This window comes from Chaetodon auriga, chromosome 16, assembly GCF_051107435.1.
Source record: "Chaetodon auriga isolate fChaAug3 chromosome 16, fChaAug3.hap1, whole genome shotgun sequence".
NCBI classification, from domain to species: Eukaryota; Metazoa; Chordata; class Actinopteri; order Chaetodontiformes; family Chaetodontidae; genus Chaetodon; species Chaetodon auriga.
This window is the reverse complement of record NC_135089.1, coordinates 10,674,250-10,700,186: the sequence shown is the minus strand read 5'-3', so window position 1 is coordinate 10,700,186 and position 25,937 is coordinate 10,674,250. Positions and strand designations below refer to the sequence as shown.

The window sequence follows — 25,937 nt, the reverse complement described above, 5'->3', positions numbered from 1 at the left end:
AGACTCTACACGCCTGTCATATAGCAATTAAAGCCTGGACATAAAAATGCTGAATTAAATTTTAAATAACTATTATATTAAAATACTGTAAATTGCATGAAATCATTTTCCCGCTCTTCTGTTTTTCCCCTCCCAAATGCAGTCTTGTAGTTGTAACCTTGTAATGTTGTTGTTGTGGGAAATAAATGGGAAAAGGAGAAACAGTCAGAAAATAAAATAAATACAGAGTTTTTGTGGTTTGATGCATAGACTGCTGTAAATGGCTGGAAAGGGTTGGATATTTTAGAGAGGCATAAATGTTAATGAGGTGAAGTCACCTGCTGCGTGTATTTATGGCCAAATGATGCACTAAGTGACGGTAAACAGCCAAATATGTATAACAGATGCAGGCAAATACATTTACTCAAGTCCTGTATATAAGTGGAATTTTGAGATATTTGCACCTCATTAAAGGGCCTTGCTGATTATTGTCTTAGTGTATCAGCTGGTCTATAAAACATCAGAAAATAGTGGAAAGTGCCTGTTAATTCCCTAAAGCCAAAGACAACATCCTTAAATATTCTGTTTTGTCCAATCGACAGTTCAAAAAACAAAGATGTTCAACTTACTATCACATAAAACAGCAAATCCTCACATCTGTCTTATTATACCTCATTGAAATATACATATATATTGCTTGACAAATGGATTTATTGATTAGCCGACTAATTAGATAACGGCTTCATTTTATTTTATAGCACTTTATGCGCTTCTTTGCATCTGAGAGACAATCATTGTACTCTTTTGTTTTTCACTTTTCAGATTTTTTTATGTACAAAATATTCAATCTGTTTCTAAAATATGATTCAATTTTTGCAGCTTAAACTTCCTTCAGTATATAAAATTGTTAAAATATGTTAAACCTGGACTTGCAACAATAATGCATCTGTAATAATAATAATAATAATAATAATAATAATAATAATAATAATAATAATAATAATCCAATAATGCCGTTGTAACAGAGTATTTTAAAGTGTGTATTGCTGCTTTTATTTAAGTAAAAAGACTGACTAATTGAACCAACACTCGTCTGGCCCTCCCACGGTGCCCTGTCCACAAACATCAGGTTAGTTCACCTGAAAACGTGCACATAGCCACAGGTGAAGACAAAACGTATAGGCAGGTGTTGCTTTGATTGCATTGCGTTATTGTTTTAAACATTAGGATTACAGTAAAGTCACTGGCTGTCAGAAGTCAGAACTTTTAAATGATCCAACCCTGGTTTCACTGTGTTTTTTTGTGACAGCCTGCTGAGGCAGAGGTGACGGCCAGCGTGAGAGCAAAGACTCTGCAGAGGAAGAACACTGAGCAGGAGAACAAACAGTGGAACACAGCGCTGTTATCCTTCATGATGGAGGGGAGCTGAGGCGGAGAGATGGCCATGAGGACAGAGAGAGAGAGAGAGAGAGAGAGAGAGAGAGAGGGGGGGGGGGGGGGGGGGGGGGGGGGGGGGGGGGAGAGAGCTTGGAGAGGAGCCGGGGACTGCCCATGGTGGATGGGCGGAGCAGTAAGCATGCGCTGAGCTGGCAGACTCTGAGCTGGTCCTGACGGGCTGGCTGCGCTCCGGGCGGCTGTCTGTGCGCTTCAGACGGTCGTGGGGGAGACTACCATCAACACTCAGCGTGTCCTCGAGTGCTCAGAGGAAAACATAAAGAGGAAAAAAAGAAAAAGAAAAAAGGAAAAAAAAAACAGAAGAGTCTCGAGGATAACTGCGAGAAAAGAAAGCAAACAGCCCCACCTCGGCATCTGGAAAAGCACCGAAGAAGAAGGAGACGATCCTCCCCCTCTACCCCACACCCCGTCGCCAACCCGCCCTATCTACCCTACCCACCACTTCGTGCCATCCCTCTGGTCTGAACTGCCCTCCCACCCCGCCAGGAGAACCACGACCACCCAGAGGAAACCCCCGGCTTGACCAGCGTTGCCATTAAGCGATGCGCTTTGAATTTTGGAAGAAGTCACCTTTGCGTTTTTGATGCACAGCACAACCAGTGGTCTTCGTTTTTCCTCAGCGGGAACAGTTCAGGCTACGGATTTGGGTGTTTACACTTTTTGACGGGTTTCCAGTGGCGTGATAACATGCAGAATATATCACCCCACGGCAACACACAAGGCTGTCATCCCACAGAATAGTCTTTATTTAAACAGCCAGCTGTCACACACGCTGCGTTTGAGCTTATGTTTGATTTTTCCATGCTTAGAAATAATCCTGACAATGGTCTGGGAGCGGACCGCCTCTCCAGACACCTAGTACTATTTTTTCAAGACGCACCAGCTCTATATTTCGTTTTTGTCGAAGGCAAAGCCACAAATTGACGAGGAGTCTTTTGACACCGACGCCGCTTGAGCCACAGGACTTTGCGTGCGAAGTTTGCACCGGGAAGAGGGGGGCCAAGTCGGAGATATCTCGGCCATATCCACGGCATTTTCCCTGTAAGGTAAGCCAGGAGCAGCCCCGTCTTGCATGTCAGTCCTGTGTAGTGTGTCTGCTGGTCATGTGTGTCCACGTTGGCCTGAGTGCGCTGCGACAGTGTGAAAAATTGCACGAGTTCAAACAGGGTAGTGACCTATTTACAGAGACTGTCCAGCGGTGCGTCCACATCCTGCAGCCTGGACTCCCCGTACTGTCACATTCAAGGCCGGTCGCGGCGGACGTGCTTATACCGGCGTTTGTGCCATTTACGCGGACACCGTGTCAAGCTGGCTACCCCCCTTTCCACACGAGAGCGACCCTCTCCGCGTGTCTGCATCCCTCTATTAAACCAGCATCTCCCCCCTCCTCAACCCTGAGAGACATTTTTAGAGCAGTATCACAAATCCTGCCCTATATAGGGGAGTACATCACAGCCCAGCCAGCTGTTGTGCAAGCTGCAGGCTTGTACTGAGCTCTCTGATGTTCTGTCACAACATCTGATAAAGAGTTCAACGTCTACGGACCGCTGACTGTCACTTAAACAAGTGATGCCTATTGGTAAATAAAAAGGTGGCTTAGCCGTGAGCAGCACATGAGGTAACCACCCACCGAGAAATGGTGTTGATTTTCAGATTTGCCTCATATTTTCCACGTAGAGGCTGAATATTCTGTTATTTCATGAGTTTTGTTTACCCTCGACTGTGTTTCTGATCACAACAGCATATGCATTTCTGCGCACCCTTTCTCCGTGTGGTTCGTGCACTGTGTAATGATTGGAACTGGTAACATCTTTGTCTTGCCATTTTATCATTTCGCTTTCGACCAGTTCTAAGTTAGCTGAGGCCAAGCATGTAATGCAGGGGGCAAGGATGAGCACAGGCAGAGAGGCCTAGATAAAGAGCTATTTTCCTCCAATTAAGCAATTCCACTGTCCCTAAGCCTAATTGTGTGCACACTGGGACTCGGTTTGGGATGGACCTTCTCCCCATTGGCTGCCTCCCATGGGCCCATTGTTCCAGAAGATGCCAGGGGAAAGAGCAGAGCCCTGCCAAGGCGGACCTAACAAGCCCTGTGCTGGAGTGGAATAAGGCCTGATCATTAAAAAGCATTAGGCCACAATGCAGATCGAGGCTCACTCAGGGGGCTGCAGTTGCATTTTGGATCCGAGGATGGCTGTATATTTCCAAGGTGACTGTGTATGAACAATATAACGCGTGGGCGGATGAGAGAAACTGTCACTCAGATATCATATGAGACTGGAGGAGGTCTGGCTGTGGGCCCACTGGACCTCTCTCAAAGTATGTGGGGAAGAGGAGCAGTGAAAGAGGCCGCACAGGCTTTGTGCAGAGGGAGGACTTTGACTCCCTCTCCTCCCTCCCTTCCTCTTCCAGGCCCCCGCTATTTAATCCATAACCCCTCTCTGAACTGTGAGCACAGGTGCTCCTCACATCCACAGCCCGCTCCCCGCATTGTTTATCCAATCAGCTGATGAGCAGTTCAGCCGCAGGTCAACCATAACATCCATCTGACGGAGAGTCCGGGGCCAGACGGAGAGGCATCCATCAGCACCGGCGCACCGGCTATCTGGACGATGCCTCTCTTACACAGCACTTAGCGGCTGCAGAGAAAAGGCTCTCAGCTCTGCCGTAATGCCAGATGTCTGCTGGGGTCCAGCTGCGCATCCCCACGGTGGCATTCCACAGTTACAGGATGTGTGTGTGTGTGTGTGTGTGTGTGTGTTTGTGTTGGCAGTCTTTTCTCGCTGTGCATTTTCTCATCCTGACTGCATGCTTGGCCAGATGTAGATACTCGAACAGCTGCTGGGAGCAACAGCTTGCACAAAGTTTCGATTTGAGTTTTGATACCAACTCTGCTCCTATAAGAGGAAATACCATGAAGGCTTTCCTCCATGCCAGCCTCTGGAATCAAGTCACGGGTGTGGTTGTCACCTCCCATCCACAATTTTTCCTGTGTCTTGAGTTTGCCCCACACCACAACTGTGTGACATCATAGCCCTGAGGTCCCGAACTGTGTGAGGGGAAAGGCAGCTGCTTTATGGTGGAAAAGGTGGACCCTAATGGCATATTCCTGCGTCAGAGAGCAACCACCAGGCATGTGGTAGAGGGTTGGTGGGAACCCACAGTGCACTTGTACTTAATGGCTTAAACCAGGCTAATAAAAGCGTACCGCATCTGATATACAAAGAGAAGCGTGTTCAGTTAATTCTTACATTTTGAATATGGCACCACAAAGAAACTCATCTCAAATCCAAGGTGAGAAGATAAAGTTCTGTTTTGCATGCAGTTATATTGGCCTGTTATTGGGAGGAGGACCAGGACCACTAAGTGGAGGGGCGGGAGTGTAAGTGGCACAAACTACACTCGCAGTGTGAGTGTTTGAATTGATATCGCAGCAGGGCTCCATAGCTGCTGGGGATTACGGTCAAGCTGAAAGGCAACTCAGCAGCAGGGGAGGGAGGATTATAGTGGTCAGTGAATGAGGCAGCACGCAGTGAAAACTAGACACCTGACACACACTTTCATTTATCTTCAGAGGGATAAGAGCCACTTTATTTTTGATTCCCGTGACAGATATGTCCTTTCTGAGGTTGCACTTGTGCTCAAGAACTGTAGCAATTAATGCTAATCATTTTTCCAGTCAGGCAGTGTTGTGATTCATCTGTTAGGGTGCTCAGCAGACGCAGTATGACTAGCATTAGGTTGTCGTTTCGAATGGAGCTGCACATCCCAGCTCTTGAACTTTGATTGGGTTTAAAATGTCAGAGGAGATGCATGATGGAGGCAGATGAAGCCACGTGACTCAGTAAAATGAGCTATAGAGAGGATGTGGTATATAATATGGCATCTGTGGTCAGATTTCACTTTTAAAATCCATAGAAAATTACATTTACTTGTATGTCAGTCCCATGAGCTCTGTGGTGTTTCACAATGTTCATGTTAATGTGAATGATTAGCCTTTCATTCTTCCACAGTATCAACCAATTGCTATCGTTCAGGTTAACAATCCACTTGTTATTTCTGACTTCACCTCCTTACTTTGTAAGTTTTGGGCAAATTCTCGGTTGTCTTGCAGTCGATATAGGTTTGTCCATATACCAGAGGAAATCACAGGAGTCTCAAGGCTGAAGACGTCAGTGTGACTCATTAAAATCTGAGCAGACATCAGGTTGATTCAACAGCTGAACTTAAGTTCAACTTGAAGATGACAGCAGATGACTCTCTCAGGTCTCGTAGCATTACAGTCCAGCTCTGCATCTTTTTTCCATAAAATATGTGATCGCTAATCGTTGCCATGTGTGCAGCAGTGGAGGTGACACACTCATACTTTGGAGTGCTGCAGTGTGATGTGGCTGCGCAGACTGATGGCCAGACTCCTCGACCCATACATCAGAAATAGACAAAGCGGATATATGGAGCTTGACTCACACCAGCTTGCAAACTGAAGGAGACCAGCGCATACCGCTTTGCTCCCTGGCTGGCTGGGCTCACGAACCGTGCATTTTTCTCCAGTTAAACTGTAACCACTAATCACCTCACGGCCTCACCGTTTCCTCCTGGAGCAGACCATTCCTGGGTCCCCAGGGTGGGTTAAAATGCCTCCTCGGGAGAATATATGGTGTACCCTTTTTAAAATCACCTGCGTGGGACATATCAAACAAGCACAGGGCTCTTGCGAGGATCTGCCATGGTGAAGTTTTAGGGGTCAGTTCCTCTGCTGCAAGTCTGCAGGCCTGCATTTCCAAAATAAACACAGACAACTCAGTGCCTCACTCCAGCTACCCCACCCTACCTCCTCTCATTCTCTTTAATGCTCCCTCCACGCTCTCTGCTCAGTGTTTCTATCGTGAGAGAAGTGCAGCTCGCAGAGCCCTTCAGACAATATGCAGACCATGTCTGGGGCAGGGCACAGTTGATGAGGAAAAGTTAAAGAATACAGGAATACAAGCCAAGATTTGAGAGAATAAGAGCAATGTAAAGGAGTTGTCAGAGGAGGGGTGGAGGGAACAGAGGAAACCCTGTTTTATGAAGTCCATTTTTGGTTAGTTTCCACCATCATACTTCAATGTTTCACTTACAGATGAATGTAAACTTGGATCTAGCTGGAACCTTTAGATATCTGGGGGCTCAGTTCAAGGAGCTGTACAGTAATATGCTCACAGCAGTGCAGTTTAAGTGGAGACACAGCTGGTTTGTGTTATTATTTACTTGCTTGGCCAACACCCTGGATTCTCTAGTATAACCTCAATAGCAAGCCAGCAGTTCAGTAACATTGAGGTATGTATGTGTGTGTTTGCTCGTTTGAAGAGAAAAGAAAGGGAGGAGTCGGACAAGAGGGGTTCTGCGTGTGAGTACGGGTGAGGAGTAACATGCTGGGAAGGGAGAGCCGGGGAGAGGGACTGATGGTGTTTTTTTTTTTTTTTTTTAAAGACGGGAATGAGGGAGAGACGGGTGAGGCATTTCTGAGACTCAAATAAGGCTCTCAAGTCTGGGCCTGGGCCTGGCTCCCTGTCTGGGCATATCCAGTCCTGTCAGCTAGCTTCCAGACTTTGCCCCCTTCACCTCCTCCTCCCCCCCTACATCCCCGACTCCCTGGGACTCCATCCCCTCCTCGCTTGTAACTCCGCTTCTGTTCCCTCTTTGCCTTCGTCCCTCCCTCGTGCTTTCGTCTCCCACTTTCCATGAGCTCCCCCAGCTTCATAAGTGACGCTTACATTATATAAGACGTCCTCCGTCTTATACATGCAGTGAAAGAGAGAGAGAAAAAAGTTTGGCCTGTAAGTGTTTACCTTCTCTGTGGTGTTGTCAAGATGTTGCCAGCACTAATTCAATTCATATGTAGTGTGGCAGTTTTTTTTTTTTCTTGTGAGGGAGCCTCATAATTTGGAGATGTTTTAAGGTTGAGATTACATTTGGAGAAATGAAGTCTTACTCTGAGTTTAGATGCTTCTGTGAAACAGGCTCGCTGCTTTTATTTGGCTGCTAACAGTTGATTGACTGAGTGGCCATCTTGAATAATGACCAGTCGCTATCTTAACACAGCCTGCCTCGCGTACTGCATCCGATGGATTACAGTGTCCTTGCTCCTTGTCTGCTCGGGTCTCACTAAATGGCACCGAGCTTGGCTATTTCTTAATTGATTATAAATGTCAGGATGGGTTCAGGACAGAAGAGTGTGTAAGAGCGTGAGCATCCCTCTGACCTTCAACGCTAATTGAGATCCTCTCTTAGGCTCATTCTTTCCAGCCTGCCGATACACTGCACGATTGTGCTCGTCCACAGCGGGTTTATTAGCCCTTGCCGTTGAGCGTGTTTCGCCAAATGAAAAGAGGAATCAGCTCCAGATCTTTCTGAAGCTCGTCTCCAATGGATCGCACACATCGGACGTGCCAACAAATTCAAATCAAGAGTTTAGTGCCACTCCATTTTACAGCATTATGCTCAACTCTGTCTGTCGCCATCTCGGTGGCCCTCCATCTGTCCCCTTGCATCTGTCTCTCTGCTCCCTTTTTTCTGCTCCTCTCTCTTGGATGGAGCCGCAAAAGATAAAAGCTGCAGGGTGGAGCCTGTCACTTAGTTGAGCGAGAACACAGGAATACAGAGAGAAAGGGAGAGGGAGGGAGATAAAGGGAGAAAAAGAGACGAGAGAAAAGACTGTCATATTGACCTTGTCTTATTGCCAGCCATGGTGGGAGGGGGCACGGGGCGGAGGGTTACTCAGAGAAAACAGGCGGTCCATGTGAGGAGGGAGAACACAGAGCTGCCGTTAAGTTGGCACAGCCTCACAAGGAAAGACAACACGAGCTTTGTGTGTACATATATGTGAGATCACTGGCGAGGGAGGCAGAAGGGCTCAAATGGAGGTATAGCAGACAGTATGGGGGCACGCCCAAATTTAAAGAAGCAGGAGCTCCTTGATCGTCCTGCAGTATGTGTGTTTGCCCCTGCAACACACATGCGTGCACACACACACACACACATCACTTTGTCTGCTAATTGCTCACTGCTGTTTTGTATTTCTCCCTCTTCCTGTTTTCTTCCCCCTTCAATATGTTTTGGTTTTGGAGGCCGAGCCCCTGCTCTGTTCCTCCTCTCTGTACATAAACACACTCATGCACACGTATAGACACACATGCTAACAAACACACGATTAACGGAGACACTTGCTGTCCAGAGCACATCTGGCTCTGCGTGCCCCCTCCCCTCTTGGCTCCCTCCTGTGCTGCATGGCTGGTGCACAGGTGTCACCCAGCCCTCTCCAGGGACAGGGAGTGGCCTCTCAGGAATTCGTTGGTGCAGGAGCAGAGGAGTTACGACACCGTAGACGTGTCCGATAGGCCTCGGGAACCTCACATGGCGATACAGAGAGCACCCACCACCCCACCCCATGCTTTGCCCTCAGCCTCCCGGAGGCCGCGTTGCATAAAGCTGTTGTTGGGATCATATTACCTTGGCTATTGAATAAGGAGACTTGCTTCCCAGGGAGTTCACTCTGTGCTGCTGGCTTATTGAGTTGCAAGCAAATGAAAATGGCTGGGGTCAGTGTGTAAAGGCGAAAGGGGTTTGTTTCTCATGCGTGTGGTGCCATAATATTCCCGTCCAGGAAATGACTGTGAGACAGGCGCACCCCTCCCAAAGCTGGAGCGGCACCACAGCACTCTGAACTGGTCTGAACTCCACAACACACAGCCAGTATGCTGTGCGCGAGTGTGTGTGTACACGTATGCAAGTCTGTATGACTGTACATAGGGTGCTGTACAGGCAGTGTGTTCAATGCGTGCATAGACTACGTATCTCCATACATCTTTCCCTCATCCTTGAGGTTGTCACTGGGAGGACAGACCACATTGGCCCAGCAACTGGTGCTGAATTATAGCCAGGGTTTGCTGCTTATCGTACCACAGTTTCCATACGCATGTCACCCCTATTAATCTGCCCTCAGCTTGCTGTTAACTGTGTGGGAGAGAGGGGGGAGAAAGAAAGGGAGATTTCTGGACCTGCTCCCATTCCCTCCTACCCGGTGGCTTAGAACTGGTGCTGGGTTTTCACCAGTGAGGGAATATAACAGACATCTCCTGCTGAGTTCAACCGCAGCTGCTTTGTGCATTCACTTACGTTGTGAAAGGGGCCTGAGGCTGCGGTGGTTATTTATACATGGTGAATGTACTTTTATACATCCTCAAGTTGTTTGGCACACACCTGTGTGCATCGTTTTGGGCTGAAGTCATATCTCTGAAGGCTTTAACCCTGCCATGAGTTGTAGGGAGTGGCTGCCAGTGGCCTTTTGTTTGTTCGTATGTGTGCTGAGACAACCTGGTATTTTAAAGATTTAGGCAGGTGCCAGCGCTTTGCATTCCTAACCTGACCTTGTGCTCATTCCTGCTGCCTTTAGGGGAGGTCTGCCTCCACAAAGCCAGCAAACCAGGGGGTGAATGTGCGTGTGTGGTGTGTGTATACATGCATGCATATTTGCACATAAACATCACAGGGATTTAGCCTTAAACATGGCCCTTTAATGTGCTATAACCTCTCTTTCCACACATGCCTTAGTGCACCGTGTTTGATAAGATCACTCTTCACTTGCATGCCTCTCTAGAGAGAAAAGAGCTTAGTGTAGCCCTGCATATCCATTATACTGTATACTCACAGTGCTAACACATGTCATCTGCACTGGGCCGGCAAAGGAAGATGGGGAAAAGAATTTTTGTGTTTGGAAAAGTGTAGACCTCAGAGAGAGCGTTAAAATGCCAGACCTGACAACATTATACCTCCACAAACACTACTTGGATTTCATACTGCCTGTCTAGCTGTTAGAATAATGCTAATGTTGGTGTGAGTCAGCTGGAATGACAGCATTTAGTGTGGGTGTAGAAAAGAACCATCGCTTCCGAAACACAGCCCCTATCCAGCAACCCGAGCAAAACGGACACAGCTGGTTAGTGGGCTGATGAGAGGACAAGGGGCTGGGATGCTGTGTGGTTTGATCCTCCAGAATCCAATTGAAAAGTTCCTCCAGGGCCTTTAAGCAAACTTGCCATCGAGTCAAAATAGCCCCCGCACTCCTCACCGCATGAACATTAAACAAAAACATGTTTACCCCAAGCTTTGCTGCGCAAACTGTAAAACAGAGCTGTTAACTTTTATCGCTGTACTTTTTCCTCCATCACCCACCACCACCAGCTCCGACAGCCCTCAGACTGTTTTTCCTCCCCTCCCTCTCTCATTGGCTTCATTTCTCCTTTTCTCCCCCCCCCCCCCCCCCCCCCCCCCACCTCTCTTCTTTCCTCTCCTGTTGCTTTCCTACCGAGCGTGGTGCGGTGACGCCCCTGCTTGGCTGGCGAGCCGACTCCAGACCCTGTGATTGCGCGCAGGAGTCGGAGGATTGCATCACTGCCTGTGGGGAGAGGCCACAGGAATGGACTGAAAAGGGGGGGGGGGGGGACAGAACAGCAGAGATGTGAGACGGGTCAATGAAGCAGAGGAAGAGGAGATAGTGAGGACTGACGATGGGGATGTAGCCTGAGGACGTCTGGAGGGAACAGATTTGAGGGGGAGGTCGTGCACGTGTTTTTTGCTTATGTGGAAGTATGGCATAAGACGAGAGGGGAGGAGTGAGGGTTTGGAGGGGATGCGGGAGGTAGACAGACCCAGCAGAGTTAGCGGGAGGTCAGGGTGGGGATGTCGATCAAACCTCCTGACACATGCTTCTCCTCTCCTCTTCTCACGGATGGAGGCAGGCCTCCCGCCGCGTTCATTGGCTCCTGCTGCCCTTTGCCGCGCTACGAAACTGCTATGTTGTGAAATGCCCCACGTTATTGTAAGATTACTCACAACTCTTCAAAGCCCACAGTACCATTGTGCGAAGTGCCTCAAGCGTTAGTGTTGGGTAGGTTTACTGCTCAAACACTCTGAGTCATCGTCCGCTGGGAGATTATCTGTTTACCGCTGATTGCTGTCCTGATACTACAGGATAGATTAAAACTGTGTTAAGCGTAAAAACTCGCGCAGCTCATCTGATCCTGAATTAGAGTAGGTGGGAGAAAAACGAAACAGGGACTCAAAACACATGTTGCTGCACGTGGGCCCTCAGTCACGTACTGTTCATGTCGTATTGCAGCTACTGGGAAGTCTAATAAATTGACTGTGGCTTGGGAGAAGTTTCCTTTCCTCATGCCAAGGTGCAGCCGCTCTCCTCTCCCCCTACACCTGCCTCTCCTCTTTTCACTTGTTCTGTCAAAATGATCGCTTTCACTGCCGAACAGATTTTCTTACTGTGTTTGCACCCTCAGACACACTCTTTAAACGAATAACAGGATGAGAAATGTCTTATTTGAAAAAAGGCAAAGTTATTGACGTGGTAACGCACGCTTCCTGTGACATTAACTCATCATCATCCCTCAAAGAGTCGAGTCAGGTTACTGTGCCGTGCTATAATCCCGGGTTCAGCAGGCCATAAGGCTTTGTGACACAATATGAAATCTCAATCAGATAGCTGTTTATAGATCATCCGTGGCCAAATCTCACTCTGCGGCAGACTAAGTGGAATTGCTGTTCTGTTGTCAGGTCTGTCTGGTTGCTATTAAGATGCTCAGTCTGGTGTTTTCTCTGAAATTAAGATTACGTACCACTCGCAATCTCCCTCTAATGTTTAATTCAGCCTGGTCTGCCACAAATCTCCACGGCGCTGTTCTTATTCTTTGCAGTGTTTTCTTTGCACAGCTGCACAAAGGTCTACATCCTGTACGTTCAAAATGCCTGATTAGTATTTGCCAGCAGGCAATATAATATAATAAAACACTTAGTAAGTAAGTAATTCCTGATATTTTGCATGTGGAGCTGCAGCGAACAGTATTTTCACGATCAGTTTGTTTGATAATCTTGGTGTACAAAAGACAATAAAGACATTCAGTTTGGAATGATAGAGCCATCGGATGTTTCTCGTCTTTGCTCGAAACATGACTAAAGCAATTATCAGTGTAGTTTCTGTTGATTGACTTATCAAAGAGTGGACTAGTTGTTTCAGCTATACTCGCATGGCAGCACGTTTCTTTCTTCTGATGCTGAATCAGGCCGTCTTCGTGTGCTCCGTGCATAAGTGAAAGAGCAAGTCTTGGTTCTTGTAAATGCAAGAGAGCAAGTTTGAATGTTAATGTTCAACCGCAGAGAAATATCGCTTTAAGCGTGTGCTCTTCGTTTCTCATGTAGCAGTCCCCTTTGACAACAAACCGCAAGTGCGCCCCGCCCTCCTCGTTCTGTGCCTCCCTCCCTCCCTCCTGGCACCTTCCCTCCCTGCCTGCCCTCTGCCTGGAATTCTTCAGTGTCTGAACGCTCTGGCTGGAGGCCATCGGTAGCTCGCTGAGAGGCTTCCTGTTGCACTCTCTCCCTCCTTCGATCCGTCTGTCCCTCCTTTTTTTTCTTTCCTTCCTTCCTTCCTTCCTTCCTTCCTTCCTTCCTTCCTCCGTTCACTCCTTTCTGCCCTGTCCCATGTGCCTTCCCCTCCTCGTTTGCATCTTCATCACTTCATGTTGCACGCTCGCACTCTTGTGCTTATGTCTCCCTGTGTTGAAGCATGCGAACGCACGTGTCCCTCTGTCTCTGTCTTGCTGCCGTCGTGACTCCAGAGCTCCAACAACTGTCTTTTTCCCCAGCAGCCCTTCCCCAGTGGCTCCAAGCATGCTGCTATTACGTAATACTGTGTACAATCCTGTGTGCTTTTTTGCAAGAGGGGGAAGGCGAAGGAGAGAAGTTTAGACTGAGAGTACGAGAAAACTTATTGCATTCATTTATCTTGGAGAAACAGTGTGAATAGAGGAAATAATTTGGCAGTCAGTGCACCATTAAAACCAGGGAGGGGTACAGAAGGTGGTGAGAGAGGAACGGGAAGAGAAGTGGAAGAGAAAGCAGAGAGGTGAACGTGAGAGAAAAACAAAAGCGAAGGAGAGAGGGATAAAGAGAGAAAGAGGGAATGAGAGGCCCGAAGGAGGAGGAGTGGAAACTGAGGTTTCCTGTCTGAGGAGGCGGCTGGCTGAGGAGGACAGAGGCAGGGGAAAAAAAAAAAATCTCTCAGCTGTGTGTGTTTGTGTGTTGAGTGATCCATCAGGGCCGGGGGGGGGGGGGGGGATCTGTGGCTGTGGCTGTGTCAGTGTCAGCGGAGGTGGGGTCTCTCCCAGATATTACCTCAACAAACGTCAGCAGTGACAGAAGTGGGAGTGAAGGAGTGACCATTTTTGGGCCTGTTTGCTTGTGTCTCCATATCAGGATCAAACATAGAGATAACTGGATACGCCTGACCTCAGTCTTATTGTCTTTTTTCATTAAAACTTGCTGCATCGCGTCTAATCTCACCTGACTTTGATACGAATCCATGTAAATCTGGCTATTAAGTAAATTGCCATCGCCCATAGGGGATCAATAAAGGACAACTTAACTTAAAACCCAAATGTCAGTCAGGGGTCAGAGTTCACACCACACCCACACCACAATCAGTCACCTTTGACCCTGTCCGTCCCACCTGGTGGATGGAAAAACCAGCAGGTCTAGACTCGACCCAGCTGCAACTGCAGGTCATCACACACCCCTGCTAAAAAACCCAGAATTAGGAAACCTCATGGAAACATATTTGCTGAACAGAGCTGTTCACCTCCAGGTCACTGAGTGTGGGCACTGGAGATTCAACGTGGCAGAGGGTGATTTCTTCTGTTTATTTGGTCAGTGTTTGTCTGAAAGCTGCCGTCTCATAACTTGGTCTTGAAGCTGCATTAGTTTGGTGATGGCTGGGCATCAGCGCTCACTAATTTTAAGCTATCCACTGCCTCAAAAGGATCCCGGGTTGCTACCTCCTGGAAGTCCATTTTATCGCAGCATGATTGTTTTAAAACAGCACGTTAAAGCCCTTCAGAACCGCATCAATACCCTCAGTTGCGAGAAGTTCCCACAGCGTTCTTTCTTTCTCTCTCTGTGTTCTGTGTGTTTGTGTGTGAGAGTGAAAAAGAGAGAGCAAAGAGCCCCGGGGAGAGATGGCTTACCTCCTGCAGACCACCTCCCAGGGTCACAGCAGGAGGCAGATTAAGTTACAGCCAACCTCAGAGGGGGTCACACAAAACGTGCGCGCACACACACACATTCTCTAACTCTTTGAAACCCTCACAGAAAACAAAATATTACACAACCCTGTTTTATACCCTGTAACATAATCGTCCTGTGCTGCACAGTTTTGGATATTTTCTGATGCTTTTCGTTGGCTCTCATTTCTGCACCGTCAGGTCGAGCGCTGAACCGATGCTCCGCGGCAGATCAGCCTAAAGATCAGTCGGTCGGAGCAGAGTTAAGGGTCAGCGCTGATCCGTGTGAGCCGAGCCTCGGAGCATGGAGGCGTTGAAACGCATAGCCCTCCTTTGACCCGATGCCCCCCCCCCCCCCCCCCGCCCGCACTCACTCGCCCATCAGCCAACTCCCACCCATGTTCACCCCTGAACGCACAGTCTTGCCTCATCAAAGGGACCTGGGCGGTGTCCCAGTGCAGTGGGGTGGATGTGGGACTCGGGTGGGAAAGGGTTATGCAGAGGAATAGGTGATGGGGGGGTGTTGCTAAAGAGGACACACACAATCCTCTCTTTCAGGACTCCTCTTCCTCGACCACTTCCTCCTCCCTTCATCCTCACCCTCGTATATCCTCGCTGTGGCCCCCTCGGTCATCCCTCCTCTCCTCTCCTCTCCTCTCCTCCTCTCTTCCTCTCCACTCCTCTCCTCTCCTCTCCTCTCCTCTCCTCTCCTCTCCTCTCCCTCGTTCAGCTGCTGTAGCCTGTGTTTACTCTGCTAGGGAGAGAGGGCCCAGAGAAGGGACAATGCCGTCTTTCAGAGAGACTGTCGACCCCACGGCCGAGCAAGGAAGTCTGCATGGGGGCCAGCCAACACCCGTTCCACAAACTTCACAGCCACCCGCCACTGAGCTTCACACACACACACACACACACACACACACACACACACACATATCACACAGGCACGCACACACAAACACCACCGTGCTCCTTCGGTATCACTCTTTTTCTCTGGCGCCTTTTCTCTTTGTCTCACATTTCCCACAAACTCCCTCTCGGTGACCGTGGCTGTTTGGAGGATGTAGTCGAGATCCTGAAATTTCAGTCCAAGATCCACACACTGTGAGTCACTTCCCCGCCAGTCTCTACTATTTCTCCACCAAGAAGTAATCATGAGGGTGGGCTGAGGTGAAATCCAGCAGTGGGGACTGAAGGAGCTCCGTCGGCCGACTCCGCTGGCGACACATTAGTGCGGTACGGACTGCTGCGGTGAAGCGGGTATTATAGATACCTTATGACCTGCTGTGTTTCTCAGAAGAGCAGGAGAGTCTGAAGTCTGGTGGTGTCTGAAGCTGTTCCTCACACACAAGCAATTGATCAGTCATGTGAAAATCATAGTGTTACAATCATTCTCAGAGCCCGTTAAAGGGTGAAAAGGTTGAATAGCCATTTTTAATATGAGGCAACAAATTCTGTATTCTTTCAACAGCATTTTTCAAACTGCTTTTTCACACTATACTCACATCCCCTGCAGCACTTGACATTTATGAATAATTTACTAATTTCACAGTCAGTCTGTAGTTGACATTAAAACATCCCTTTATGAACTTCGGTCAAAAAAATTTTTATTTAACCCTCTCAGGCTCTAGTTGCCCATGTTAGAAACGCTGGCATATTCAGGGGGAACCAAATCTTGAAATGTATTTTTCTCTTTCTCTGTGAAGTGAAATTATTTCACTCTTCTCCAATAACTGGTCTTGCAAAATGTTTCAGACAAAGTGTTAATAGTGATTATTTTGTAGATTAATCGATTAATTGTTTTATATTGACAAAATGCACAAGTTCCCAGACTCCATTGTGATATCTTAGAAATTGCTTGTTTCGTCTGACAAACTGTGCAAAACTCAAAGATATTCAATCTACTGCCATATAAGATTAAGAAAAGGGGGAAATTTTCACATTTCAGTCGCTGGAATCAGTGATGTTTTGCCATTTTTGCCTGAAAAGTGGGTTAAATGATGATTTTGATTATCAGAACAGTTGCCAGTTGGCATCATTTCAGCTTGAATGGGATGTAGTGAGCAGGTCGGTGGAAAAGTAATGTAAGCTCATTCAGCAAAAAAATCCCTGCATTGGAAACAACTGAAATATTTACAGTCAATGCATGACTTGGAAGGAATTAAATTAGTTACTAAGACTGGAATGATGTATACACAATGGCCTCCCACAACATGCAACAAGCTGAATGATACCACCAATGCTCTTTATTACATGGGAAAGGACACGTTTTCATGAGACCGGCTGTTGCTGTGGGATAGCTATGAAGGCCTGCTTAATAAGTGGGAAAAAATGAGCTATACAATCCATTATGGAGGTATAGTAATGGGTTGCACGTGGAGTAGCCGCCTGAGAAGAGCTTTTGTGTCTCTGCTGGCCTCACAGCGAGCCATGGAGGATCACATGTTTGAGGTGCCAAATTGATTTATATTCCAGACTTATAGAGATCCAAAAGTTCCATATCTGTTTCTCTTGGGGTTTTACAGCGTGGATTATAGCACTGATGGCAGGCCAGTTTTCTGTTTGTCCCCGCAGTGGATGAGAGTAGGATTTGTAGAAAGGTTAAGCTGATTCCTGGTCTGTGCCTCAGGGTGAGGGCTTTTACTGCGTTAAAGTGGATGACAGATGATTTTCTGCTATTTTAGCCAAACAATGAAGCAAAAACTCTTGGCAGCCAGTGTGGTAGGAGTTACAGTAAGTTAGTCATATCCACCCAATCCACAGGAAAGACATGCTGAGATGCGGTATTAACCGCAGCTCATTCTAAATGAGGATCATATCCGCTGATACACATCTAAACATGTTTATTTTCACAGCTAATGACAGTGTTTGCCCACATAACAAACTCTCTGCGGTTAAAATGATCATTAGAGCAACTGCCAGTAATACTCCTCCTTTGTCATTAGGCTGTTGACCTCGGTTTAACTGATGGAAATAATCCACAGGTTTGTGTCAAGATATAACCAGAACACCAATGTGGTTAAATCTGTTTGTTTAGCAGTTTGCACGCATGTAAATGGATACACGTAGCAGAATCTGCGATGACGGAGGCGTCATTAGACAGCGCTGGAGCTGTCTGTCTTAACTCACTCTGATTTTGTTAGTGACTAACTGCAGCTTGTTGGAAATGCCCTTTTTAATTCTTATAAACACCCTCCTCGGAGCGTGAGACGTGCCTCTGTGGGGGTTTTTCTGCTCTTTGTGTTTTAAATTACCTCTGACATTTTGGTGTTAAGTCATTCTAAATTGCCAAACAAGATGGGTCAGTGGGTCATGTGCTTGTCAGTGTGGTCTATAATCAGATAAAAACCAAAGGTTATTTGTGCTAGCATGTTTCTTTATGTGCCTCTGATGAACACGAGTGTACGTATATGGAAAGATCTCACTGATAGTGCCATAATGCTGTCCTGTGTGCATGTTCATACAGTATGTTCCTATGTTTGCATCAGTACATGTGTGTATCATCATCCTCTTATCTATGGCTGATTGAGTCTGTACATCCCCCTTCCTCCCCCTTTGGTTGTGTGTGTGTGTGTGTGTGTGTGTGCGTGTGTGTGAGCTGGTGGTCATCCCTCGTTGCTGAGCTGGTGAACCTGGTGACCTCTCTGCTCCGTGCCTTCCAGACACAAGGGCTTCTCATGTGGCCCCTGGCCAGTCGCTCTCAAAGCCCACCATTCACTACCCACCATGGCTTCCTCGAGTGTGTGTCGGCATGTGTGTGAGGGAGAGGGAGGAAGGGTGAATTTGTTGAAATTACAGTTTGATTAATTACTTGTGTGTGTGTGTGTTTCTCTAAGTATGGCTATGGGCGTGCATCTATGGTGTACGCTCAACATGCACACTGGGAGCTGTTCTACATGCACTCGAGCAGGAATATAGGACACCCTGTAACTTTGTGCGTGTGTGCGTGTGTAGATGGAAAATGGTTTGAGGAGATGTGTGTGTGTGTGTGTGTGTGTGTGTGTGTGTGTGTGTGTGTGTGTGTAAGCCTGGTGAGAAGGAGCAGTGAACCTTAACACATTGTGTTGAATGGAGAGCTTGGCTATAAACCAGCAGCACTGTACTAGCACTGCCTGTGTGTGTGAAGCTGTACATGTTGGATGAAGAAGAATAGACTCTGCATTTATTGACATTGGAGCTGAGAGCTTGTGTGAACGTCTAATCTTCAAAGAATCTCATTTCTTTGGGAGGTTTTTCTCAATATTGTTAACATTTTTTGATCGTTTCTGATGCCTCAGATTTGACTAACAGGGTTCGCGGAGGTGATTGGTTGCTAAATTGCCTAATTTATTTGCTAAATTCTTTGCACAGTACAACACGGTAACGCTGGGTTAGTCTGGTGGCAGAGGAAGACGACAACTGGAACTCAAAATGACAGCCAGATGAGGCGCCCAGCCCACAGCCCTCAGGCTGGGTCCAGAGGTCAGTGTGTGTACAGGCAGGAGGAGGTGGATGGAGTGGGTGCAGCTGGACTTGAAGGCCTAGGGGGTTGCCTGTGGGTCTCAAGGGTCCATGGGGGTCTGAAGGTGCACGCGGTAGGGGTGGGGATGGGCAGGGGTGGGGGCCGATGTGACAGGGTGCAAGGGCCAGTGAGTGGCCGAGGGCAGGGTGGGATGAAGCAGGGCCGGCGGTGAGGGTGACCATCTGGATTGGATTGTAGACATTCCTCAGGAAGAGTGTGTGAGTAAAGGTCAGTGTGGAAAAAGAGGAGGGGGGTCACTCAGATCTCCACATGTGTGTGTGTGTGTGCGTGTGTTTATTTTTCTTTGGCTTACTCAGTGTTTCAGTTTACGATTGTGGCCAGTTTACCATTGTTACAGAGTATTTCTTACACAGTGAGATTGTGGAATGTGAGATACTTTCAACAACGTTCACATGGGAACTTCTGCAGGTGTGAGAATCCGTCTTCTGCACTTTGTCACTGTTTCACGCTGGAATGCAGCTTTTCACGGTGTGTGTGGTTATATGAAAACCAAGCTATCCTTCACTGACCCCACTCGGCTTAACTCTGCCCGTCTGTGACTGTTTGTGCAGGTGGGAGGTCAGCGGGTCGTAGCCATGCTGTCCCTGGACGAGCCCCTGGACCTGAAGCTCCCTCGGCGGGCCAATGGGAGGGACCGAGGGGCACGCTCGCCCCCCCTCTCCCCGCTGCACCCCAAGCGAGCTCGCCAGCTCCGCATGGCAGATGATGGCACTGCAGTCATCGAGCCGGCCTCCCCAGCGTCTCCGCACACAGGTAACAACAACAAAACGACACGACAGAGAGTCTACAGCTATGATAGCAGCTCTGTTAGACTATCATGCACAGTGGTGATTTGGGTAAAATGCCAACACAAGCATTCCAACATGCTCACAGTGATAATGCTAGCATGCTGATGTTCAGAAGCATCATCTTTATCTTGTTCACTATCTTAGTTTAGCATGTTAAAATTTGCTAATTAGCGCTAAACACAAAGCACAGCTGGGGTTGATGTGAATGCCATTCATTTTGCAGTATTTGCACATAAGTGAAAGTAAAGGACAAATTCATTGTTTCACCATGAGGAGGACATGAAAATGTGTAGCAAAGTTCATCCTCTGGGGACCATGAACATCTGTACAAAATTCCAGGGCAATCCATCCAATAGTTGTTGAGATATTTAAGTCTGGACCAAAGAGGTGGACTGACTGAGGGGGCAGAGTCAGGCCAGTATGTCGCCTAAACAGGTGTGTGTTGGTTTTCTCAGGTGTGCAAGTGGTCCCTCATGATCGAACAGACACCCCCACCCCCCCTGCAGTGGACCTGAGTATGTCTCCCTCCTCTCGCCACACCCCCAGCTCTCCAGAAATGACCAACGGCAACTACATCCCCTCAGGGGTGAGTATGACTGAGCTTAAACACACACACACACACACACACACACACACACACACACACACACACACAAACACACACACCTCCACAGAGGTGCAGGTGTTTCACTTTCACCAGCTTTTACCTCATACTTTCTCTTTGTTCAGCTCTGAGATGTTGAAAGAATAAACACTGTCTTTGAGTGCGGTAGTGAGTGGCCGACACTTCTCTGTCTGCAGCGGAGAGTGACTCAGCCTGCCTGGGGTCAGCAAATCAGGAACAACATCGGCTTGTGTCGCACTCTCCATAAGGGAATGAGGCTATGGAAGGGGTGGGAGGCCTGTGTGTGTGTGAGAGAGAGAGAGGGGGGTAGCGCTTATCAAACACCTCTTGTGTCCCCAACAAGTGCCTCTGTCTGCGCAAGCTGCACTCAGTGGCCCCACTGGCATGACGTGTGTGCCCCTGTGTGTATGTGTGTGTGTGTGTATAATCGGATTTAAGACAAGGTACAGCCATGCAGACCTCACGCCGCTTAATTCAATTCCCTCCCAATTGAATTGAGACTCGCCGGCCATTCAGCCGCCCCACGTCCCACTGCGGTCTAGATAGCCCTGACCCCATCATTGCACATGCTTCACTTATCCCCCCGTGCATGCAGATAGGATGCTCCCTCTCGCGCCCCCTTACTCGCTCTCGCACACAAAAGCAAGCGCTTCTTATAGAAGAACACACTCACATGTTCGCTCTCCTACAGCTTCTCGCTGAGCAGCTCAGGGAGGAGATTGGTCTCATTTCATGAAATTTGTCGCATACACATTTCTGGCATAGCTGAAGACGATGAGACAGCCACAGGATTGTGATCCATTCGCACCCTCATTCTGTCTCTCTGGGCGTCCCTGCTCACAAGACAGCTCGGACTTTCTCTCTTTTCTAAATTCCCCTTTTCGTCGAGACTTCTCTCTGGTTTCTGCTTGAGCTGTGTGTGCGTGTGTGTGTGTCTGTGTGTGTGTGTGTGTGTGCTAGGCGGTGCACTAGCTCTTTGAGCCCCAGCTGAGGTTCAGTGAATCTTACAGCTCTCATGCAGAGCTCAGGGATGTAGGGAGGTTTTGTAGCACACAGCGGGTGGCTACGAGAGAACAAGTGTAGTGGATTTTTCAAGGGAAAGATGAAGATCAGCAGCTCTGTACTCCATTGACAAAAATAAAGAGTTTTGTCAAGTATTTTCCCAGCAAGGCCATCAGTACCTGTTTGTGTCACCCGGCTGAGCTCATACTGCCGAGCACCTTTAGAAATTCCTGATTGTGAACAGTGCGTATGTTGTACTGTACAGTATTTTTCCAGACCCAGGCATAGCAAACATGAAATGAAGCCAAACTTGTGCATGCGCTCCTCTGCAAAGTGGACTGATAACCCTGCTCTTCTTACTTCTCTTTGTTCTGTTTTGTCAGAATTCTCACATCTCGCAGGCCTTTCAGTTTTTTGTGCCAATCGGAGCAGGGGCGGGACTTCATCTGCCATCCTCCATGTTCATTGGCCAGACAAGCGACAAGAGAGCCTCTCCTGACCTCTCAGCCGATGAACAACTGGCCTGCCGCTGGAAGAAGGTAAGACCCAGAAAGTAAAGGAAACCCATTTTGTGATCGAGCCAAACTGGAATCAGATTGAAGCTTAATCATTCTAACAATTCTTGAAATGCTGAATGTTTTCCTTTCCCCAGTGCCATCTGCTCTTTGACTCCCTGCAAGACCTGGTGGATCACGTCAACGACTTCCATGTCAAACCTGAAAAGGACTCCGGGTACTGCTGCCACTGGGAGGGCTGTGCTCGCAAAGGCAGGGGATTCAACGCTCGGTGAGCAAAACACACACTTAGCTTCATTTATTAAGTGCACACTGCATATGAAGGGAGAATTCAAAAGGGAGCTGCCATAATGAACTTATTTTTGTGCGGCTGCAAGGTACAAGATGCTCATCCACATCCGCACTCACACGAACGAGAAGCCCCACCGCTGTCCCACCTGCAACAAGAGCTTCTCACGCCTGGAGAACCTCAAGATACACAACCGCTCACACACAGGTGAGTGGAGGAGCAAATGACACAGCACATACAATATGATGTGATCAGTATGCGTTTGCTATGGAGCTTTGTGTTAAAACAAAATGCTTATCTTGTGTGTCAAAGCTAAACTGAATTCTCAACATCTGGATCATTTCTCCTCGCGCAGGTGAAAAGCCCTACATTTGTCCTTACGAGGGTTGCAACAAGCGTTACTCCAACTCCAGCGACCGCTTCAAGCACACGCGCACGCACTATGTGGACAAGCCCTACTACTGCAAGATGGTGGGCTGCCTGAAGCGCTACACAGACCCCAGCTCTCTCCGCAAGCACATCAAGGCCCACGGCCACTTTGTGGCTCAGGAGCATGGCTCCCCAGGCGGGGTGGGCTCCCTGCTGAAGGGGAGTCAAAGTGGAGGGCTTGCTAGCGACATGGGGAAGGATTCAGAGCTGTCCTATGTGAGCGCAGCCCAAATTATCATCCCAGGGGCGGCGGCTGCTCTCCTGGGAGGCCATGCCCTGCAGGGTCTTGGTGGTGCTGTGCCCCTGTCCCCTCTCAGTCCTCGACCTCTGGACCTCAGCGCACTGGGTTGCCCCGGCTCACCACCGAGCAGCATGGGACCCATCCTGTCCTTTGGCGGCTCCCCGCTGGGCCTGGCCAAGTCCCCTCTGCTCTCCTCAGCGTTCCCCTCCTCAGCCCTGGGCCTGCCAATGGTGCCCATGCTGGGGGCCGCGTCTGAGCGCAGGGCTCAGAGCCAGCAGGCCAAGAAGGGCCGGGGGGAGGAGGTCAAGAACGAGGTGACTGGGGGGGTTCTGAATCTCTCCACAGGAGGGTCTCATGATCCCCTGTCCTGGGTGGTCATCCCCCCAGGCACTGTGGTGCTCAAGCCAGCTGTGGTCAACTGATACACACACGCACACGCACACAGAAACACAAACACAAACATATACACACACACACACACACACACACACACACACACACACACACTCACACATTCCAGAAGAGCTCAGGGGGTCGGGATGGGAGGGTGAACGCCATAGTGAGGGTACGGGCAGTCAAAGGTGATTGGGATTGGCTTGCACAATCAAATCCAGGCGATGCATTTCTGAAAGAGGAGAAAACTATAGAGAAACTCATCAAACCCGCAATCAGCAGAACAACAGATAACACTACACCTCACAGAATTAAATATACAACGCAAGCCTCTTGTCTTGATGGGAAACTAAACCTGGGGCCCAAGAACTCTGTTCAGGACCACATACGGCTCTGTATTTCTATCACAAGGCCTGACAACGGGCTCCTCTTCGCTCTATTATTTTATACTTCATTCATTCCCGTTCGCTGGTTCTGTGGACAGGGACCATGAACGTGACAGTCTTAGTGCTCTGTGTTCTTACAAAAGTCCCGATTCATTGATAAGTATTTATATGACTGTACTTCATCGACAGTGTGCCTCCAGCTTAGCGGTGAGATAGATGCACCATGAAACCGAACGACGCGCTCACAGTTAGGCCAGCGTGCATGTAATAGGACGATTCTCCACAGCTGATTTTCAAGTTATGACCTATTTTTCACAGGCTGCTGTGATTAATATGATTCAGACAGGCTTGCCATACCAAAGCAAGTGAACTCAAACTGTCTTGGATTTGTCCAGGAAAAGGCTGCAGCCTCAGCTCTGAGACAGTTCAATTAAACACAGCACTTACTAGTGTCAACTGGTTATAGTATTGAAACCTCAAAACTGCTGCTAACCTCTCAGCTCCCACCCAGTGTAACATAAACTGGGAGAGAGCACTTTTGACAATCTATCCCCAGTTCGGGGAAGGTGACCAACAAGAATGTGTGCCAGGCGTGCAGACTAGGGGCTTTTAGGTCACAGAGCGAACTGAGGACTTGACACAGACAAATGGTGTTACATCACCTGGCAATGACCAATCATCATTTCCTCTTTTACACAAGTGAAATTGAAGGCACTGGTGTGTCTGGCGCCCCCCTCTGGCAGGACATGATACTCAGCACCTCGCCTGCCATTTACAGAACTGGCACTGTTTTCCTCCTGGATTGTCCAGCTGCTTTCCCGTAATTGAATCAACACAGCCAGTTTGTGTATGAAAGGGCCACTGTGGTGATAAACACTAGTGTCTTGTATTTTAAAAAGTGACCCGACCCAAAACCAGCTGTGAAAAACAGGTGGTCATCCAGTCCCAACTTAGCCTTGCCGGTTATTTGTCCCTAGTTCAACAAGTCCCATGCTGTGCCAAAAATACCTGGAGGGGGGGGGGGAGAGGGATGCACGTATTGTACCACAGAGGGGGGTGTGATGCACTCAGTGCCACATACAGCTGGACTGACTAGGAAGCCACACTATTGCAAACTGCCTCATTTTACTCTGTCCAAAGGGGCAAAAAAAAAAAAAAAAAAAAAGAGAGAGAGAAAAAAGACTCATCTGACTTCTGGGAAAACTTTTCTCATGGTTCGATTAAGCAGTCAACATGCACTTACCACACACTATATTCCTTACGTGACTTTTCAAGTGTTAACTGCCAAGTCATGGTTCTTTATCTTTAAACACTAGTTTGCTCTTGTTCCATGTTTCTGCAAGGGTCAGTTTAGCCGTGGGGTCCTTCCAGGCTTGTGTTGCTCAGTGCTAATGCATGCATGATGTCGTCTCCCCAGAGGAGAGGTCGGGGGAGCAGGAGAGGATCGCCACAACACAAGGAACATTCCCCCAAGAGACTCCTCCATCTCTCCTCTCCCCGTCTGCTTATGTTGGTGGTCTTCCTTTTCCATCGCCCACTCTTAGAAATAATCAGTTATTGCTGTTTTTTATCGTTGTCTTTGGTTTTGTTTTTGCTGTTGTTCAGACGAGACATTTTTTCTGATGTTGAAGTTGCTTCTTGTGTTCTGCGACGGCTGCTCTGCACTCAGCTTTCTGCTGTCGAGGATGAGTCTTTTGAGGGGTTGAGGAGAGGATGGGAGGTTTGGGTGGTCCTCTAGGGCAGTGGTTCCCAACCTGGGGGTTTGGGGTAAATCTGAAGGGTCACAGGATGGTCACATTGATGTAAGAAAAAGGAAAAGCTGTCTTTCTCACGAAATTATGTTATTTTGTTCTGACTTTTCTCCAGTAATTTAGCTTTTCAAGCCAACCCTGTTGGTCCAAATTGAAATATGTCAACATTTAGCGGACGGATCGCCCTGAAATTCTGCACTGAAGTGGTGCCCAGAGAATGAATCCTGCTGATTTTGGTGATCCCCTATTTTTTCATAGTGCCACTATGGATGGATTTCAAAAAAATCTTGCACAGGTTCTTGTTCCCCTCAGGTGTAGTTACAATGACTTCACCTAACTTTCAATTTTAACACTTTGGTTTATGACTAAATATTTGCAAAACTAATGACATTCCCATCAGCCCCATCTGTTCTTTGTGTTAAGTCCTAATTAGCAAATGCTAATATGCATGTGTCACTGTGAGTG

The 25,937-nt window shown here is 48.1% G+C and overlaps 1 protein-coding gene across 1 annotated transcript; it reads left to right on the top strand.

The window, feature by feature from the left end:
- Nucleotides 1-1,559: 1,559 nt before the first annotated feature.
- On the top strand, nt 1,560-24,865 carry glis2b (GLIS family zinc finger 2b). The gene is made up of 7 exons (XM_076753184.1): nt 1,560-2,480; nt 19,605-19,806; nt 20,297-20,427; nt 21,852-22,007; nt 22,121-22,254; nt 22,361-22,479; nt 22,628-24,865. The coding sequence occupies exons 2-7, from the start codon at nt 19,629-19,631 to the stop codon at nt 23,362-23,364; spliced, it is 1,455 nt and encodes a 484-aa protein (XP_076609299.1). The 5' UTR covers nt 1,560-2,480; nt 19,605-19,628; the 3' UTR covers nt 23,365-24,865.
- Nucleotides 24,866-25,937: the final 1,072 nt, after the last annotated feature.